This window comes from Jaminaea rosea (genome assembly GCF_003144245.1).
Source record: "Jaminaea rosea strain MCA 5214 unplaced genomic scaffold BDZ90scaffold_2, whole genome shotgun sequence".
NCBI classification, from domain to species: domain Eukaryota; kingdom Fungi; phylum Basidiomycota; class Exobasidiomycetes; order Microstromatales; genus Jaminaea; species Jaminaea rosea.
The window spans coordinates 57,265-75,860 of record NW_020289976.1 but is presented as its reverse complement, the minus strand read 5'-3'; the positions used below and the strand labels follow the sequence as shown (position 1 = coordinate 75,860).

The 18,596-nt window shown below is 60.7% G+C and overlaps 9 protein-coding genes across 9 annotated transcripts in view; 8 read left to right on the top strand and 1 right to left on the bottom strand.

Moving 5' to 3' along the window:
• The first annotated feature begins 672 nt into the window (after window positions 1-672).
• Window positions 673-3,425, top strand: BDZ90DRAFT_104770 (hypothetical protein). The gene is made up of 2 exons (XM_025503171.1): window positions 673-3,235; window positions 3,306-3,425. The coding sequence occupies exon 1, from the start codon at window positions 891-893 to the stop codon at window positions 3,057-3,059; it is 2,169 nt and encodes a 722-aa protein (XP_025363902.1). The 5' UTR covers window positions 673-890; the 3' UTR covers window positions 3,060-3,235; window positions 3,306-3,425.
• Window positions 3,424-4,550, top strand: BDZ90DRAFT_104778 (hypothetical protein). The gene is made up of 2 exons (XM_025503172.1): window positions 3,424-4,286; window positions 4,360-4,550. Coding segments are annotated over exons 1-2 (567 nt in total). The 5' UTR covers window positions 3,424-3,720; the 3' UTR covers window positions 4,361-4,550.
• On the top strand, window positions 4,433-6,577 carry BDZ90DRAFT_269149 (Clavaminate synthase-like protein). Its single transcript, XM_025508733.1, has 5 exons — window positions 4,433-5,014; window positions 5,090-5,261; window positions 5,335-5,584; window positions 5,664-6,082; window positions 6,196-6,577. Exons 1-5 carry the CDS (start codon window positions 4,741-4,743, stop codon window positions 6,272-6,274), a joined length of 1,194 nt encoding a protein of 397 aa, XP_025363900.1. The 5' UTR covers window positions 4,433-4,740; the 3' UTR covers window positions 6,275-6,577.
• A 185-nt stretch (window positions 6,578-6,762) lies between these two features.
• On the top strand, window positions 6,763-7,344 carry BDZ90DRAFT_212233 (hypothetical protein; the record flags this gene model as incomplete). The annotated part of the gene is made up of 2 exons (XM_025504134.1): window positions 6,763-7,143; window positions 7,219-7,344. Coding segments are annotated over 2 exons (507 nt in total), but the record flags the coding sequence as incomplete, so codon positions are not given.
• A 757-nt stretch (window positions 7,345-8,101) lies between these two features.
• On the top strand, window positions 8,102-11,054 carry BDZ90DRAFT_277591 (hypothetical protein). The gene is made up of 2 exons (XM_025509023.1): window positions 8,102-9,873; window positions 9,961-11,054. Exons 1-2 carry the CDS (start codon window positions 8,314-8,316, stop codon window positions 11,047-11,049), a joined length of 2,649 nt encoding a protein of 882 aa, XP_025363898.1. The 5' UTR covers window positions 8,102-8,313; the 3' UTR covers window positions 11,050-11,054.
• Window positions 11,055-11,401: 347 nt separating this feature from the next.
• On the top strand, window positions 11,402-13,170 carry BDZ90DRAFT_217352 (hypothetical protein; the record flags this gene model as incomplete). The annotated part of the gene is made up of 2 exons (XM_025504316.1): window positions 11,402-12,481; window positions 12,559-13,170. The coding sequence occupies 2 exons, from the start codon at window positions 11,402-11,404 to the stop codon at window positions 13,168-13,170; spliced, it is 1,692 nt and encodes a 563-aa protein (XP_025363897.1).
• Window positions 13,171-13,200: 30 nt separating this feature from the next.
• On the bottom strand, window positions 13,201-13,937 carry BDZ90DRAFT_258229 (acyl-CoA N-acyltransferase; the record flags this gene model as incomplete). Its single annotated transcript, XM_025508047.1, has 2 exons — window positions 13,201-13,801; window positions 13,879-13,937. 2 exons carry the CDS (start codon window positions 13,935-13,937, stop codon window positions 13,201-13,203), a joined length of 660 nt encoding a protein of 219 aa, XP_025363896.1.
• Window positions 13,938-14,273: 336 nt separating this feature from the next.
• On the top strand, window positions 14,274-16,810 carry BDZ90DRAFT_230177 (phosphoglycerate mutase-like protein). Its single transcript, XM_025505372.1, has 4 exons — window positions 14,274-15,207; window positions 15,282-15,908; window positions 16,000-16,340; window positions 16,423-16,810. Exons 1-4 carry the CDS (start codon window positions 14,555-14,557, stop codon window positions 16,482-16,484), a joined length of 1,683 nt encoding a protein of 560 aa, XP_025363895.1. The 5' UTR covers window positions 14,274-14,554; the 3' UTR covers window positions 16,485-16,810.
• Window positions 16,811-17,074: 264 nt separating this feature from the next.
• BDZ90DRAFT_104368 (hypothetical protein) overlaps window positions 17,075-18,596 on the top strand; it is a 1,934-nt gene continuing 412 nt past the window's right edge. Inside the window, exons 1-2 of the mRNA XM_025503169.1 lie at window positions 17,075-17,401; window positions 17,797-18,596. The exon at window positions 17,797-18,596 is cut by the window's right edge and continues 15 nt beyond it. Coding sequence (XP_025363894.1) covers window positions 17,192-17,401; window positions 17,797-18,596 — 1,010 coding nt within the window. The 5' untranslated portion in view covers window positions 17,075-17,191. The remainder of the gene's footprint in view (window positions 17,402-17,796) is intronic.

The window sequence follows — 18,596 nt, the reverse complement described above, 5'->3', positions numbered from 1 at the left end:
GCTAGAAGTTAGGCTTTCGCCGCCATGGTGGTGGTCGTCGCAGCGGCGGCTTCGGCGGGTGCGTTGGGATGGAAAGCGTCACACAAGGTTCGTCTCTCTTGGGCCCCGCCTTTGCTTTGCTGGGCCTGTCTGACTCTAATTTGAGTGAGTGACTTGAATTCTATTCGCTCCGATCACCGGCAGACGGACGAGCTTCTTTTCCGTCCAATGGGCACTCGTCGAGTCTGGCGGGCGGGCGGCGGGCAGGCCGCACACACCAAATTCAAGTGGCGTCGCGACGTTCTTGACTCTCCGCCACCATGATCTGTCGAATCCGGACGCTTAATCGCACGACACCCGGCCACGGCCACGGCCACGGAAGCCGACTCCAGTCGTCACCCGCTTCGAGGTGACGTCGACGGCTGGCGACTGAGACCGTCGGTGGGTGTGGGAGCCTTATTGAGATCAACCGCATCGGTAGTCGTGGTGGAAATCAAGCTCTCAATGCGCTCAACGCGCAGGCATATGCACCTGTCTCTCAGCTGTCAGGCACTGACAGACGGCGATCAAGCGGTGGAGCATCCTTGAACCTTGAACTTCTTGGGACACACACGAAGCAATCCTCATGATCGGTCGCTCACCGGCAGCGGGGTCTGGAAAGAGCAAATGAGATGGAGGGCGATACCTGCCCTCGAAGGAAGGCAGCTTGATCAGTCAGTTGGGCTGCTGCGATTCGATTACGGCACAGTCGGGGCCCGAAGGGCTTCCGTAATTGGTCTGTGGCCTTGCGAGGATGAAGATGGCATATCCCTTTTATCCCGAAGTCGGCGACGTAGGATGGCAACCTGTTCCCCCCAATCACCATCCATCTCGACGTCTTTGCACGTCGCCCTCGCCCGTCCTCTTTGACGATGAGGTCCACGCTCTTCCTCTTCATCCTCGCCGTCCTAGTGGCTGCGGTCGCTCAGGCAGCGCCGCTAGCCACGACGACCGAGAAGCTCGTGTCTTCCTCCAGCTCTACTTCTACGTCATCATCGAGCTCGACGCCATCGGCCCTGGTCCTCAAGACCAAGAAGTCCCTCTTCCGCGGGGAGCAAGCGTCCTTCCAGGAGTTCAAAGCCGTCAAGCTGGCCGCGGTCTCGCCTCTGACAAGCTTCTGCAACCGCTTTCGCTCGGGGTGCTCGAGTGTCTGCAGCAGCAAGGGCTTGGCAGTCGCGGCCAATACCTGCTCATCGGCCGGAACCCTCTCTGGCGGTCGATCCAAGTTCAACTTCAAGTGCGTCTGCTCGCGCACGGACTACACTCCTGCGGCGCTCGTAGCTGCCGCTCAGCCGGCGACCACTAGCACTGTGGTAAAGTCGGTCTACTCTACATCCACAGCGACCGACACTGTCCTCTCGACGGCGACGTCCACCAGCGTGGTCCTGTCTACGAGCATCTCAATAGCGGAGAGCACCTCAACGCAGCTTATCGAAGTGACCACGACTCAGCCCGATGCCACGGTAACGGTCACTTCTCGAGTCACGCCGTCAGCTGTCGTAGCTTCAGTTACGAGCCTTGTCACCCCTCCTGTGGCAACCTCGACGCGCTACTCCACCACGACCTTAGCACCATCGACCCGAACGAGCGTAGTCACCGTGACCAGGCCAGTCCCAACCACGACTTTGAACACAGTCTCCGTCGCCACGGTCACGGTCACCTCCACCGCGGTGGCTAATGCACAGAATGTCAAGCTTGCCCTCGCCGCCTCTACCACGCCGATCCTCAACAACGCAGCCGTCATCAAGACGACCGTCCCCGCGACTGTAGCTGGCTTCTGCGGCCTCTACTCGACGTCGTGCTCGACCAGCTGCTCAACGCGTTACGGCGTTGCATCTCAAAGCTGCTCTGCCCCGAGCACCAACGTGTACGTGCTCAAATGCACCTGCTCCGACGGTGCGGCGCCTATCCTACACTCGCTCGATGCCATTCAGATGCCAGCCGCTACTGACACCAGCACAACGACGCTGGTTCGCCGAGCTACGAAGCGAGTGACGAGCACGACGACCGTTGTAGTGAGGGCGACACAGGTGGTCAAGCAGGCGCAGCAGAAGCTCGCCACTGTTCAGTCGACGAGCACCGTGACTGTCGCGGGCCAGACCGTCACCCAGAGCGCGCTCTTGACGCTGCCGGCCTCGACGGTCACCCGTGTCACGACATCGACGCTGCCCGTGCAGACCTCGTACGTTACTTCGCTCGTCACCGCGACTCCCTCCGCCGTCACCGTCACGTCGACAACGAGCGTTGGACCGTCCTCGACGGTGACCAAGTACGTCACCTCGACCTCGACGACGACAAAGACGGTGCTCGTGACGCCAACGGTTTCTTCGTCTTCGTCCTCGACCTCTAGCCCCACGCCCACGAGCTCAGTGGTGAACGTCAGCCCCCTTGCAGCCAGCGTGACCCTCTCTGTCGCGCCCGCAGCCGCTGCCGCCACCTCCGCCACCCGCGCGAACCCCACCGGGTCGATCATGGTCACCGACGTCTCTTCATCCAAGACGCTGGGCTACGTCTCGACTACGCAGGACGAGAGCGCCTACGCCTACCTCCTCACGGCTGACTCAGACTCGGCCATGCAAGTCTCGACGCTCGCAGGTGCCTCCCTCTCTGGCTCCCTCATCAGCTTGAACATTATCAACGGCGACCTCTCGGCGCCATTCACCAACTTCGGCCTGGAGGTCCAGTCAATGAACGACGCCGGTGTCCAGCCAGTCAACTACGAGTTCCTCCTCGTCACGGACACGGCTTCGAGCACGACGAACCCGTACCCGCTCACCGAGCACTCGGACTCGGCCGCCTTCCTCGCCAACGGCGTGGCGTGGTCCCTCAACAGCAAGAGTGGAGCACTGAGCGCTGTCTGGACGAATCCGAAGGGGTCGAGCCCGACGACGTCCGGCATGTCGATGTTCGTCATCTGCACGGATGCGACAGTGGGTTCGTGCTTCTTGACAGCAGCGGCCAGCAATGCGACGTGGGCCAACTTCAACACCGAGGGGGTCACCATCAAGCAGGTGGCTCTCACCTTCGTTGCATCGTCGTGAGCGGCAGGCGAGCGCAGCGAACGCGGCGAAGCGATAGATCTTGATGGACTTTAGTGTTGTTATTTTTTTCGCGACTCGATCTATGCTTGTATGTACGATATCTTTTCCTCCCCTTGTTCATTCTCTCTCTGAAATATACGTCAGCGTCAGCCGTACCAAACGTAGCAGCGAGCATGGTGAGCGTTGTGAGTGGGCGGAAAAAAAAGCCCGTCGCCCCTCACTCACGCGGAAGACGATGCAAAGCAGGGCGTCAAACGAACGAGCGGAGCTGGTTTTTGGTCGTCTTTGAAGCGACTTGCTCCTCCTCTCCCCTCCATCCCCGCTCGATGCGAAGTCAACTCGCGAACTTGACTCTGGTCCGTGAGAGCCCTCGATGGGCTGAGGGATGAGGAGAGGGCAAAGGTACCGCCTGCATCGAGACGTGCTTGTGTGATGCCGAGGGGAAATATGGAGCGGGGGGGAGAGAGAGAGAACGGGCAGTAATTGTCTAGCGATCGATGTCGCACGTCGCCGGCGGACCGCGATCGTCGAGGAAAGAGGCGGCCTTCAGGAGGTCGATGAACGATGCACTTGACTCCGTTTCCATCCTCTCTTCATCTTCACTTCCCTCACGTCTCTTCGCCCTTACTCTCACACGCACGCACGCACGCACGCTACCGTCATGCCCTCCCTCGTCCACAAGGTCATCGACGACTATGCTGCGCGCCGCCTACGCAGCCGCGAGATGGCGGCGTTGAGGCAGTGGAAGCTCGACCAGGTTCGCCATCAGATGGGGCAGAGCCGCCACAAGGGGACTGCTGATCCCGACCTTGTCGCCGCGGTAGAGAGCTGGAGGATCACCGTCACGGAGCAGAAGCAAGGCAGCCAGTCACCCATCGTCTTGTCTACTCCGCCGTGGCAGGCGTCACCCACGACAGCACCTCGCAGCGATAATGTCGAGCGCTTTCTCCCCATTCAGAGCCATCGTGGCCGTGGGGAGCAGCTTTTCCTTGACACGAGGCTTTTCGACGTGCCCGTGCAGAAGGAGGGACGGGAAGATGGTCAGAGTGGTGAGGTCGCGCAGCAGCAGCAGCAGCAGCAGCAGAGGAAGGCGAACGAGATGGGGCGACCAACATTGCCTGGCCGCGAAAGCTCGCTCAAGGAGGAGGACTGGCTGACTCGACGAATGATCGAGGAGCTCAGCGCACCAAGAAGAGGGTCAGACTGCTCGGATGCTACATTGGTGTGGTGAGTGTGCGAGACACGCGCGATGCCAAAGCTCGCAGATACTGACCGGGGCTGCTTGGCCATGTTTGCGTAGATTACCTCAACAACGTCCCGATTCCTCGTACCATGGGCCCGTGTGCGAGCCACTCGGGCTCTCTTGTCACCAACTTCCTTCCTTCCTTCCTTCCTTCTCATCTGTAAACATAGTTCATCAATCAGTTTAGACTTGCTTCTTCTCTCTACGCCTCGAGATAAGGGCAGGCGGGGCCGCGAGCGGCGAGGGGCGGCGTGTGGGAAAAAAGTACCTGGCTCGAGCGGGGCTCGCTGCATGAGAGCGTGCGAGTCGAGTGAGCCTGTGTTGGTTGTCTAGGCCTCGTCGTCGATTGATAAGGAGGTGGCAGCATCCCACGCCGCTCCTCCCTTCATCTCCTCCTTTGCTTCCCATCTAGACCATCCAGTCCTTCATACCACCAGCATGTCCATCACCCTCTCCCCCCTCCCCGCACAGAATCTCCCAGGCGCTCCAGCCCGCGACCTCGACCCAGACTTTGGTCGCATCGCCTCGGGCGTGGACCTCTCGCAGCTCACGCCCGAGACCTTTGCAGCGGTCCGCGAGGCTCTATACAAGCATTCTGTTCTCGTATTCCCCAAGACGAAGCTGAGCCCTGAGAAGCAATACGAGTTGACGCAGCTATTTGACCCGAGCTCGACGAGCTATGGGCATGGCAACAAGGGAAGACAAGAGAAGAGTGCGTGGCCGGTTAGAGGCAAGGGAATATCTTCAGGCTACTGACCGAGACAGGTGCTCAATTGCTCTCACGCAGGCATCTTGCATCCTGATCTCAAGACAATCCCACGGCAGCCGCAAGTGCAAGTCATCGGCAACGGCTTTGTCAAGGAGCACGAGGGCTTGAAGGACATCCAGCTCAAGCACCCGCATCACGCCACTTTCCACAAGACCAAGATCAGCGACGAGGATGACCATGACTATACGAGGTGCGCGCAGCGAAAGGCCAGCAAGACGATGGGCAATGTGACTGATCCCACAACTCTCCTCGCGCGCCCGCAGGTTCTATCGCTGGCACATTGACTCGGCCCTGTACGACCTCTCGACGCCTCGCGTCACCTCCCTCTACGCCATCAACGTTCCCAAGGGACGCACGCAGACGCTGCGATACGACGATGGATCAGGAGACGAGCTGCAAGTGCCGCTGGGCACAACGGCTTTCGTCTCTGGTATCGCCCTCTTCGAGAACCTCCCGCCAGCTCAGAAGTCTCTCGCCGTCCGCAGCAAAGTGCGATACGCCCCGCATCCCTACGTGAGAGCGACGAGACCACCGCGGGGCCAGGAGATTAGCTACAGCTACTGACGGTCCCTCACGGCTCACTTCCCCGCAGGTATGGATGAGCAAAGCGAAATCCAACTCTCTGGGTCTCGGCCTCGTCAGCGAGGATGCCGAGCTTCCCCTGGACCAGCTCCCCGCCTGGTCAGAAGAAAAGGTCAAGGTCCTCCCTATGCTCTGGAAGAACGATGTAACAGGGAAACTCCACCTGCAAGTGCACCCTTCCGCCATACAAGAGCTGCTCATCTCTCCCATCCCATCCGGCTCACCGAGACCGGAGGACGCCCTCTATCCTGATGGGGCGCACGTTACAGATTTGAAGCAAGTGCGAGAGATCGTGTACGGACTGCAACGCCCCGGCTTTGCCCCACCCAAGGTGTATGCGCACGACTGGGCAGAGGGGGATATGTGTCTCTTCCACAACCAGGGGGTCATACATAGCGTTGTGGGGGCTTTTGCGCCTGATGAGGTCAGGTGAGTAAGCGTGACCTCGTGGTCCGAAAAGTAGCGAGCGAAGGAAAGAGAGAGAGCTGACAATCAAGCTGCCTGTCCTGCTTTCTTCTTCATCATCATCGCACCCCGCCCAGAATCTTCCGACAGTGCAACCTGGCTGCGAGTAGCGATCCGGTCGGGCCGAGCGAGGAGGATGTGAAACGTTGGGCATGAGACGTGGTTGTGTGCGCGGCTGTGAATACCATACGATGGCCGAGCGCTTCTGCTTCTTCGCAAGATTGAATAGGCTTTCCCCGCACCCATTACCCGCTCGCTCGCACGCGACATTCACGGCAAACGCCCTCGCTCCGGGCCGCGGCGGCGTCCCACCTCGCCGAGAGGAAAATCTCTTATCTTTCGGGCACACGGCCAGTCTTCCCCACACGACGTACGAGGATGTACGGGCGACATGAGGTGGCCTGGGCGGGCGGCTGCAGGACTGAAGTGAGCCTGCAGCCCCTTCGCCGAGCGTGAGCGTGTGAGGTGAGCTCACTTTTTTCCTCAGTCGCGAAGGACAGACACATCGATGGTGTGATGAGAGTGGGGAGAGGCTAAGCGGGGTCGGTCGTGCGAGTAGCGTAGCTGCTTTGACTTCTTTTGTAACTTCCCTTTCGCGCACACTCTACCTCACGTCCTACACATATTCCATCCTCGTTATTGCAGCCATGTTCCGACCAAGATTGACCACTTTCGCCTCCGCGGCTGCCGCTGCCAGCAGCTCCCCCTCGTCCCTCATGCTGCGTCGCACCCTCCTCACCACTGCTTCCCTTCGTGGTCCTTGGTCCGACCCTCTCCCGTCCTCCTCCTCCTCCTCAACCCCACTCAAGCACTACATAATCCTCGCCGAAGACGTAACAGAGAATGGCGAGGGATTGCGTCGCCGTTTGTCCGTGCGCTCCCAGCACCTGGCGGATGCGCGCGAGGGGAAGGAGAGCGGGCGTATCGAGCTCGGCGGTGGGCTTTTGGGCGTGGACCACGCCGAGGTGGGCAAGGATGGACCGGCGCAACATCTCAAGGGGAGCTTGTTTGTCGTGCTAGGAGAGGTGAGCGAACGAGCCAGCGAGCGAGCGTCGATGTTGTCCAAGTAGCCGTAGCTGATCGTACGCTCCTCGCGCCAGTCAATCGCCGACGTCCGCTCGCGCTTGGAGCAGGACGTCTACTTCTCCTCTGGCGCCTTCGACCCTTCCAAGATCCGCATCTTCCCTTTCCTCAAGGCTAGCCTGGGATCCAGCCCAGCGGGCGCCGACGCCGTGAGCACCTCGACCTCTGCCGCGGGAGGTGCTGCTGCTGCTGCTGCTGCTGCGACCTCTGCCTCTGAGGCTGGAGAGGAAACAACAACCACGACGACAACGACGCTTCGTCGCCCGCCTCCCTCGTTGGGGGAGCTGAGAGAGGAGGAGATGAGCAGGTGGAGGGAGAAGGCAGCTAAGAGCTTGCAGTGGTTGCGGGAGGGGAGGAGCAACCAGAGTTTGGCGTGAGGTGGGCGAGGCATGAGCTCAGCCTGCTTAGGGCCTCATTTGCTCTACATTCTTTTTCTGCTCTTCTACGATACGGATGAAGGGCAAGATGGCAGCTTCCAAAATTGGGCAGGGCAGGGCAGGGCCTGCGCAAGAGCGTCGCCTGACGGGCGTCTCGAGTCCTCGAGCCCGTCAAGAAGCTGCGCAAGGCGCCGCCATGGTGCCCATCAAAAGGATGCACTCCCGCAACCACATTCTACGGCTACTATTACAAGCTGCAAATCTTGTCACTTCGATAGCCTGTGCTCGCGATGAATGATGATCAGTCGCTGCTTTTCATCTCTGCCCCGCCTGAACCGTAGCTCCCTTGACGCACGACCGATGGGCGAGAGTGGGGAGGGCGGGGGGACGCGGGGCGGACCGTGTGAGCGCGAGTGAGCGTGAGGCTGAGGGCCGATGCAGGTGAGGCTGGCTGAAGCTTGCTGCTGCTGCCCTGGATTCGAGACGGGACGACTGCCGCCTTTGTCTGCGTTCCAATCTCGCACGCCGACTTCCTCGTCGCCCATCACATCACCATCACCATCACCGACGCTCATCTCGCTGTCATTGCTGCTCATCCGTCCAGCTACATCAACTGTGCTGTGACAGAGAGCAGTGCAGGCGTCGCAGCCTCGCAGCCTCGCAGCCTCGCAGCCGTGCTTGCTGCATACAGCCATCGTCCCTCGCTCCCCGCACCTCCTCTGATTCGCTACCGCAATGGCCAAGATTCCCAGACATCATCGTCACCTCTGGCACAGGGCGGCATCGACGCCGACATCTTCGAGTAGGAGCGTGGCCGTATCGCGCAGGGCAATCGTATCGACGTACGCCTCTCAGCCGCACACATCGAGACATGCGACGCAGCAGCAGCAGCAGCGCGATGAGGCAGGACCGGCAGGGGCTGATGAATGGGAGCTCACATCTACCGCTGCTCCAGCCTCGAACGATGTAGACCACCTCGTCGCATCCACATCAGCCGTCACACTCGACGACAGGCCTCGAGCATCGCGGCCCGCTCCAGCATCAAGGACTGCTCTGTACAGCATACCAGCGCCAAAGGCCCGCTTCCTGTGGTCAAGCCCCGCCCTCCCCATCACCTCATCCTCCTGCTCCTCGTCGCCCTCCCACGCGGCGCCCTTCTCTAGCTCAGCCCCTGCCCGCATCACGCTGCAATGGCTCGACCCCAACCCACCGGAGATAGTTCGTACCTGGTCCCAATCTCGACGATCCACTCGGCCTCCTTCCCCGCCAGATCGTACCCTCCCGCCCGCCGATTTCGATTTCGCTCATCACGACCAGTACTCTAGTAATAGCTTCTACCTGAGCGAGGCAGACGGCCTGAGTGCCGCAACTTTCGCGGCCAGCTCGAGCTATCATGGTGCGAATGGCGGGAGTGGGGCGAACGGTGGGGGATCCTCTTCTTCGTCGTCGTCCTCTTCATCGGATGGAGGTGGTCAAGCTCCGGGCGATCTGCCGCCTTCCTTCACGTCCACCACGACAAACGGTCAGCCAGGCCGTACCCATACGCCCACATCCCCGCACGACCGGAACCAAGCGCACAGCAAAGCTCCACAAGCTCCCGCCGTCGCGCCCGTCCCACTCCTGGCCTCCTCCTCCCTCTCAAACCCCTCCCACACCAGCATCGAGCTCTCAACAAGCCCCGCCCAGCCCTCCTCGCCCCGCTCCTTCTCCATCCAGCACGACCATTCCCCCCTCCCCCCACTCTACGAGTTCAGGCATGGCGCCTATGGGATTCCGAAGCGACACCCTCTAGCCGCGCAGCAGCAGGCCCCGAAGAAAAGGGGGAATGCCAACAGCTCGACCGGCAGAGGCGTATTGGCTGCCGCGGCTGACTTTCTCGCTGGGCCCGTCCCACCACCGCCGCCGCCTCGCCCTTCATCCTCCTCTGCAGCTCAGCCCCCAAAGAAGACTTCCCCACCCTCAACACAGCCCGCGCGACTTGATCCCGACACACTCCGCTCAGTCCAAGTAGGCGAGGATTCCTACTTCCTCCGCTCCGACTCCTTCGGTATCGCCGACGGAGTGGGCGGTTGGGCGACGCGACCTGGTGCGAATCCGGCCTTGTTCTCGCGCTTGTTGATGCACTTTTGCTCCGTGGAGCTGAGCAGATACGATGAGATCATGGCGCGCAACAAGCAGGGTGATGGCGTCGCGAGGGGAGAAGAAGAGGCGGCGCTGAGGGCGTTTTGGGAGGTGGACCCGGTAGAGGTGATGCATCGCGCTTGGGAGCGTTGTGTGCGAATATCGCGACGAGAGGTGCGTGTGTTCGCGCGTCGTCGCCATCCACTTCCCTCTCAACAGCAGCTGATCTGACCCTCATCCCGTCCACCCTCGCTCGTACAGGGGATCCTCGGCTCCTCGACGGCCCTCCTCGCCATGCTACGTGGCGATCAGCTGCGCATCGCCAATCTGGGGGACTGCGTGCTCCTCATCGTGCGGCGCGGCCACTTACTCTTCCGTAGTCAGGAGCAGCAGCATTCCTTCAACTTCCCGGTACAGCTGGGAATGATGCATCAGCGTGGTGGCACCGAGCAGGATGCGGTAGACCCCGTCGCCTCCCATGCGAAATCGTCGACCAGTCCTCCTCCTCCGCCCTCAGCAGCCGCAGCCGACGAAGATCTCGACTCTGTGGAGCCGGAGTCCCTCCTCCTCGAGCAGCGCCGCAAGCACGACGAAGCTGCCGCCCACGCCTCAGCTGCTGCGCGTCGCTTCGAAGAGGAAGAGGCGCAGCGCGAGCGAGAAGAGCGTCGACGTCGCGCCGAATTCGAGGGGAAGGACATGAAGCTCTTCGACGCCGAGCTAGAAGCGGGACAAGCGTTCGACTTTGATCCTCAAGCTGGCGCGGCGCGCACGGCGAGCAGCCACGCTACCACCGCCGCAGCCACGCAGCAGCAGCAGCAGCAGCAGGGTGGGCTCGAGGATAGTGTACACAGCACCGGCGAGGGGGAGGCGCGCAGCACTGTGTATGTAGGTTTCGACGACTCGCACCCCTGGGACGAGCCGCGTCGTGATTGTGGGAGGTGGACCATCCAGGTTCAGCGAGGGGACGTCATCATTCTGGCATCGGATGGGCTGGTGGACAATCTCTTCGACGACGATATACTAGAGGAGGTGCAGCGTTTCGCTCCTCCTGCTGACGATGTGGAGCATGAACAGCACGAGGACTATACGAGCGATGCGGCGGAGGCGGAGGCTGAGGAGGAGGAATGGCCTCCGCTCAACTTCTCCCCGCAACTCCTCAGCGAGGCCCTTTGCTCGCGGGCCAAGTCCGTCTCGCAGGACTCCAAGGCCATTATTTCTCCCTTTCAGCAACGGGCGACGGAGGAGGGTCTGCCCTATGTGGGTGGCAAGCACGATGATATTAGCGTGCTGGTGGCCGTCGTTGTTGGTGAGGACGGTGGAGACGGGAGGCGGTTGAGGTTGAGGCGATGAGGAGGTGGGGGATGTGAATACTGGAAGACTCGGTGCGATTCGTTCATTCAATCATGTACAACTAGAAAGAGACTCGTGGTTGTGGTGCATTTGAACAAGGCTCAATTATGACTTTGGCGAGCTTGCTGATCGGCATTTGATGTAGGGACTCGCCCATCTCGATGAGTAGACTCAGCCGCAGGTCCGCCTCATCAGACAGCGGGCAAACCAATTGCCGGCAGGCTGAGCCGTCGGCACGGCAGGGGCGCCGCTTCGATTGAGACGAAGGAAGCTCAAACTTGTCCGTCGAGATGAGACGTTAGACTAAGTCAGGCTTCACTCTGCTCCTCGTCACGTCACTTGCGCCATCATCATGTCTGAGCTGCGCCCGACATACTCGCGCCAGGATACGGCAGACGTCAAAGTCGCTCCTGAAGATACCACGAGCAGCGCAGACCAGAAGCTGGATCCGTCTTCCCTCGCAGACGAGGAAGCTGCTCATCCTGCCCCTCTTGACTCCGGTTCCAGCTCCTGCTCACCGTCCTCCGCCTCGCTTCGCAACGCCCTCCTCGTCTCCCCCGGTGGGCGGGATCATGACGATGCGGAGGAGGACTCCAAGTGGACCACGACCCGGCCAGAGCTGTGGAGCTTCTATGCCTACTACGTGGGCAACTCGGGACTCTCACTCTACAACTTTGCGCCTATTGCCCTGCAGAACTTGCTCACCTTGGCCGCCACGTCCCCCACGCCAGACGATACACCGCGTCTCCGTTTCGCCGGCTCAGACCGCACAGTGAACAGCATCGTCCTTCTGCTGAACGGCATAAGCTTTGCTGTGCAGGCCTTCCTATTCCTCACAGTAGGCAGCGCAGCTGACTTTGGTCGAGGGCGGCCGTACATCCTCATCGTCTCGACGACGATCAGTGTGGCGGTCGGTTTTGCATGGCTGGGCGTCACCCACCCCTCTCAATGGATGACCGCTGCGGGTCTGTACGTGGTGGGCTTGGTCGGGTACCAGATTTCCCTCACCTTTTGGACATCGGCCTTTGTTGGGCTCGCGAGGAACTTACCCTCGGTGAGGGCTTCAGCCTCCAAGCTGGTCAGAGGCGAGACGAGTGCAGAGGCTCACGTAAGCTTGGACGTCATGGAGCGCAACCGTATCTCCAATGTGGCATTCTTCGTCTGCTCCGTCGGGGAGCTCTTCGTGCTCGCGGTGATACAGGGCATGCTGGTGGGCGTGGGGGCGAATCGCGATACAGAGACGAACACTCGCGCTCTCACGTACGTCATCGCCTTTGCCAGCGGGGTGTGGGCGCTAGTGGCGCTACCCTGGTTCTTCTTGGAGAAGCACAGGCCGGGCCTCAAGATGCCGGAGGGGATGAATATCCTGACCGCTGGAGTCATCAATGCGTGGCAAGCGCTGCGTAATCTCTGGACGCTGAAGCAGAGTTTGGTGAGTTGGAGGAGCAGGCGCACATCCCCCTCAATCATTCACGAGCTGACCACCCCCCTCTCTACCATCCCGCGCAGCTGTACCTCGTCTTCTTCTTCCTTATGAGCGATGCCCTCAACACCACAATCACACAGATCAGCATTGTCCAAGCCACTCTCATCTCGTACAGCTCCACCACGTCCAATCTCCTCCTCATAGTAGGCATAGCCGCCCAAGCAGTCGGCATCGGCTCCTTCTGGCTAGTACAGCGCCGCTTCCAATGGCACACCTTCACCCTCCTCCGCATCGTCTGCGTTTTCATCGTCCTCCTAACCGCCTGGGGCATGGTAGGCAACTGGACCTCCCGCTTCGGCTTCAGGAACAAGTACGAAACTTGGCTCTACCAGGCCCTCTACGGGATCCTCGTCTGCCCCTGGTTCTCAGTAAGCCAAACGGCCATCAGTGAAGTGGCGCCCAAGGGGCTGGAATTCCAATTCTTCTGCCTCCTCAACCTCTCGGGGAAGAGCGCGAGCTTTATTGGGCCGTTCGTTACCAGCGCCATCTCCAATCGCCAAGGGGCGACAGAGTCCACGCCGTTCTACTTCTTGTTCGCGCTTGCCCTGTTCAGTTGCGGGTTCCTCGTGCCCCTGGATGGGCGCAAGGCAAGGTTGGAGCAGAAGACCTTCTTGGATCGCAGGGCGCGCATGTAGCGTGTGGACGGACGTAATGGATTTTGCATTTTAGTCTCGAGCCCACCGTAGCACGCGCTGCGGCGGCATGCCCGCGCTTCCCTCGCCCCTTGTGTAGCGCATCTCTACCTCCTGCCATACCTCGCTGACCTTCACCTCCTCGAAGCCCAAGCGGGCAAAGAGCGCTCGCGAGGGGCTGTTGGAGAGGCCGACCTTGACAAAGAGGTTGAAAGGGGAGAGGAGCGGGCGCTTCGAGGTTGGCTGCTCTTGCGTGACGTAGTGCATCAGAAGTTGGAGGGCCTGTGAAGCCAGACCGTGGCGGCGCAGAGAGGGTTCGGCGATCATGACCTCCATTTCGCCCCGTAGCTGCTTCTGTGTCCTTGCTCCCTCATCTTCTTCCTCCTCCTCCGCATCCTCCGAGAGGAAGACGTTAACATCTCCCGCCATCCTACAGCGGGCCAGCAGCCTCTCCACGCTCTCCGCGCTCTCCGCGTCCTCCTTATGGAGCACAATGAAAGTCAATTTGTCCTCATCCAGGTGCCACTTGGCCTGCATCTCGTACTCTTGTTCTAGCGTGAGGGGCTCAGAGGCCGTCTGCTCCTGTAGGATGGGGGATTGCATCCATTCGTGGTACTGGGGAACATGCTCCTTCCTGATCAAGCGCAGAGGAGACAGGCACTACGATGAGTCCCGAGGTCATCCCTTCGACCCAGCTCCACGCCGACTCACCTGTAAGGCACCAGCACGACCGAAGAACCTACAAGGACCGTCTCCTCGTTGAGGCGCATCGTGGTCGCGTTGCAAGCCACACCTCGCCCGCCCGACGATCAAAGCGAACCGTAGGAAACGTGATCCTCAGCGAACGGCGGCCCGGCGGTTGCTGAGTTTCTTCTTTCTGATCGAAGGCGGCCGGCAATCGCGAGCAAAGGCGCTTGCTTGATTGACGAGGGCAGAACGTGCAGGCTTCAGGGCAAGAGAGAGAGAGAGAGCGAGGGAGGGGCGCAGTGGAGGCTGGCCTGGCCTGCCTGCCTGCCAGTTTGTTGCGCTCTGCTGCAAGAAGAAAGTGTCCTGGGTGTCGTCTGTCCGTCCGTGCTCGATTAGCTCTCCTGAACTGAACGTGATCAACCAAGCAAAGAGCACTCGGCAGCACTTGCCTCTGGGGCCGGCAAGAAGTCGGCACTACAGTACACTAGAGTAGTGGCGGCTGATTGGATTGACGAGCGTCCAGCTTTGTGCGTCGTTCAGGGCAAGCGATGCGATGATGCGAGGGCGAGGGCGAGGGATGAGGGCGTTGAAATTGACTCAGGAAGCTTCCGAGCTAAGACAGAGAGTATAAGAGGGCTCCTGTCTAGCTCGTCGATGCTTGCCCACTACCGCAATACGCTCGCTCGCTCGCTCACGCAAGATGCGGTTCCTCTCCACGCTCCCCGTAGCACTCACCTGCCTCGCGGCCAGCGCCTTGGCCAACCCCATCTCCTTCGACTTTGCCCTCGAGGAGCGTCAAGAACCGGCTGTCAACGCGAGCGCCTCCGCTACCTCGTCAAGCAGCGCGACGGCCTCCTCGTCGGGCTCGTCGGCCTCAGCGAGCTCCAACAGCTCTTCTGCGAGCGCGGCATTCCCCACCGATATTGGCTACCTGGGCAAGACCCGCCAGGGCGCCGTCCCCTTCCTCGCGAATACGGACAAGCTCGCCGGGTCTCGCGGTAACAGTCCCTACGAGAATCGCTTCAACGCGACGGATGCCAATAAGGAGCAATTCGACATCTTCAAGTCGATGGGCAACATCTCGCCGTACCACTCGTCGCGCCTCTTTCCCGAGACGACGGCGAAGAAGGTACTCCCCGACACGTGCGAGGTGACCAACGCCATGATCTTCCACAGACACGGCGCTCGATACCCTACATCTTACAGTACCGAGGGAGCGCCCAACTTTGGTGCTGTGCTTGCCAACGTGACCAAGGCGGGCAATCTGACTGCGAGCGGTCCGTTGGCCTTCCTCAAGAACTGGAGCTACGAATTGGGCGCTGAGCTGCTCGTACCCATCGGCTCCCAGCAGCTGTGAGCTTGGCTCGGCGTCACGACCCATCCTCGTAGCGCACATGCTGACCTGTTCCTCCACGCCCCGCTCCCAGCTTCGACTCGGGCGTCTACCACTACATGCAATACGGCAAGCTCCTCAACGTTTCCCTTGGCCACAAGCCCGTGGTTCGCACCCCCTCACAGTCCCGCATGATCGACTCTGCCCGCTACTGGACTCTGGGCTTCTTTGGGTGGGATGCCCCCGACAAGATCAACCTCGAGGTCATCATCGAGGGGGATGGCTTCAACAACACGCTCGCTCCTTACGACACGTGCAATAATAGCAACACCATCTACATCGGGGACGACTATCTGCGCAAGGTCTGGGACCCAATCTACCTCGCCGACGCAGGCAAGCGATTGCAGCAGTACACGAACCTCAACCTGACGACGACGCTGCTGTACGGCATGCAGGCCCTCTGCCCCTACGAGAGCGCGGCGCTGGGCTACAGCCAATTCTGTGACCTCTTCACCGAGGAGGAGTGGAAGGGCTTCGAGTACGACTTGGACTTGCAGTTCTCGGGCGACTACGGACCGCTCTCACCGAGCGGGCGCGCTCAGGGGATTGGGTACGCTCAGGAGCTGCTCGACTTCCTGAGCAATTCGACGTTCGAGGGGCCCGTGACGACGCAGAATACCACCTTCGACGAGAACCCGGCCTACTACCCTGTGGCTCAGCCGTGAGTACAGGCGCGCGTCGTGTTGACGTGGACGTGGACGCGGACGCGGAGGCGGACGCTGACCTCTCCTTGTTGCTTTCCCCCCTGCCAGCCTCCAAATGTCCTTCACTCACGACGACGTAATCGTCTCAGTCCTGACAGCCCTCAACTACACGCAATTCTTCGACGACCTCGACCCTCGCAAGCCCGACCCATCCCGCAACTTCGTCCTCTCGGAGATCACCCCCTTTGCCGGTCGACTGGTCCACGAGGTCATTCGCTGCTCGCACGACAATGCCACGTACGTGCGCACGCTCATCAACGAGGCCATCGTGCCCATGGATGAGGGGCAGGGGTGCAGCGAGAAGCGCGAGGATGGGCTTTGCAGGCTTGATGAGTTCCTCAAGTTCCAGGAGGAGAACGCCGTCAAGGCGGCCAACTTTGATTACGCTTGTGAGTGTGGGCGCCGCGCCTAGGAGCCAGCATTGGCGGGGGACGATTGCTGACCACGATGCTTGCTTGATCCTACGCTCAGGCTTCGGCGACTACAATGTCACAGGGGCTGGCCAGATCAAGAACGGTACGATTGGCGTTTGAGAGTCGCGGGAGGGAAAGCAAGAGATGGAAGGGAGGAGGAGACGTCATAGATTTGACGCTGCGACGGCTGAGCGGGCCAAGAGATGCAATTGCATGCCTATCTAGATGTGCACGCAAAGAGGATTGGAGTGACGTTGGCATGATTGGCGGAGATGCGGCTTGGACGTGGCGCAGCGTGGCGTGGCGGCGTGGTATGTCTCGGCGGAGTGAGTGATGAGACTCGTCGATCCATTGTCCCGCTCCCACGCCACGCAGCTCCCTATTCTCCGAGTGAGATGCCGAGAGGGTGTGAGAGAGATCTGGATCTCACCGAAACCCCTTGCCTTCAATCTCGCCCCCATCTCAGGCCCCACTGTAGACGCTTTACACGGCCTCTCTACCACACCACGTCGATGCAGGCGGGGACATTGCACCCATACGTTGCCCCTCCACCCCCCCTCCCGCCCCGTCTACATTTGCCCCCGAAGGCCTAGCCCAAGTTGTCTCACCGCGTCGCCACGCTACCATTTGCCTCCGAGGCCCTCGTGACCGCTACCATTTGCCTCCGAGGCCTGCCCGTCGTCTATATAAACACCCCTCCCAGCGCCATCGACCTCTTCCCTTCTTTCTTTCCTATCCATACCTCTGATCTCGATCAAAGGAACCACGCATCGCACTCTTTCGACCTGCTCGCAGATCCAAAAGCGCCCCAACTCGTCAAGCTGTACATGATCAGCACCCCTGCTACCCGCACTTCCACAGCTAACCAGACCGCCGAGAAGCTCAACATGCTCGCTCACGTTACCAGTCCCCTTGGCACTCGCGCCGTCCCTACCAGACAGGTTGGTCTCGGATCCCCCCGCAAGGTCATGAGGCGCACCATTCCCAAGTCATCGACGGTGGTTGCGCCGCACAGCGGTGCCCAGGCGACCAGACAGGTGAGTTTGCAGTTTCGAGATCGTCGATCGAAAATCGTTTTTTGCGTTTTGCGGGATGAGGAGGAGGCGTGGTGCTGTGGTAGCTGCGGAGATCGTCCGCTGTGGTGGTCAGCTTGCTCCTGAGCAAGTCTGGCTGCGCAGGGGCGAGATCTGGTGGTACTCGTCACCAGGGGCCGTGGTAGCGAGGAGCCGTCCGTATCGTGGAGAGGATGGTGTTGCTCGCAGTGCTGGAGTGGAGGCAGCGCTTCCGTCTCCTCGCACGTGGCTCTTTCCGCTTTCCGCGCCGCGCCGCGCCGACTACGTTCACGTGGTTTTTCTTCCGCCCCGCTCAAACCACGTGTTCCTTTCCGCACGACGCTAATCACCGCCCCTCTCCGCCCTTACCCCTCACCCAGGGCACGCGCGAGGCGTTCAAGAACATCAAGAACAAGCCTGCCGTCGCTGCCAACACCAAGGTAGGAGCCACGGAGACCAAGGTCAAGCCTGAGCGTGTCGTCGTTCCAGTCGCTGTCAAGAGCAAGGTTGTCGCCAAGGTAGCCGGTCCGGAGCCCAAGGCTACCAACGTTGTCCGCCGCGTCCTGCCTCGTACGGCTCTCAAGACGCCCGTCAAGCCAGCTACCACAGCAGCTCATGCTCGCGAGGTCGTGCCGAAGAGGGTGACACCGCGCAGGGTCCCCTCTCTGACGCGTACTGTACGCCTCGACCTCGGCATCATCGAGGCGAGCGACCTCAGCTTCGACGCCTCCATTGATCTGATGGAGAGCTCCCCTTCCTTCCGTGCATTCGCCGAGGGAGGTAATGGCCTGGAGCGATCCGCCTCCGTCGACGTCGTTGATGACTTGATGGGCTCCACGCCTTCCTGGGAGAAGTTTGTCGCTGCGGCCGACACCACTACGGAGATCCTGCCCCGCGCCGAGTCCTCGCGCCTGTCGCTGAGCGGCGTCTCCACGGCTAGTGTCGACCTTATGGCGTCTACGGATTCATGGAACAAGTTTGCCGCGCCAGCAATGAAGAGGACATCGCGTCTGCCCACCAAGCTCCCCAGCTTCGACGTGCTCGCCGAGTCTACGTCGGAGTGTGAGGACCTGCTCGCCTCGACCAAGTCGTGGGAGCAGTTCAAGGCGACGGCCAAGAAGATCAAGACCAGGAGGAACTTGCTGCTCGCTCAGCTACCCAGCTTTGATGCGCTTGCCCA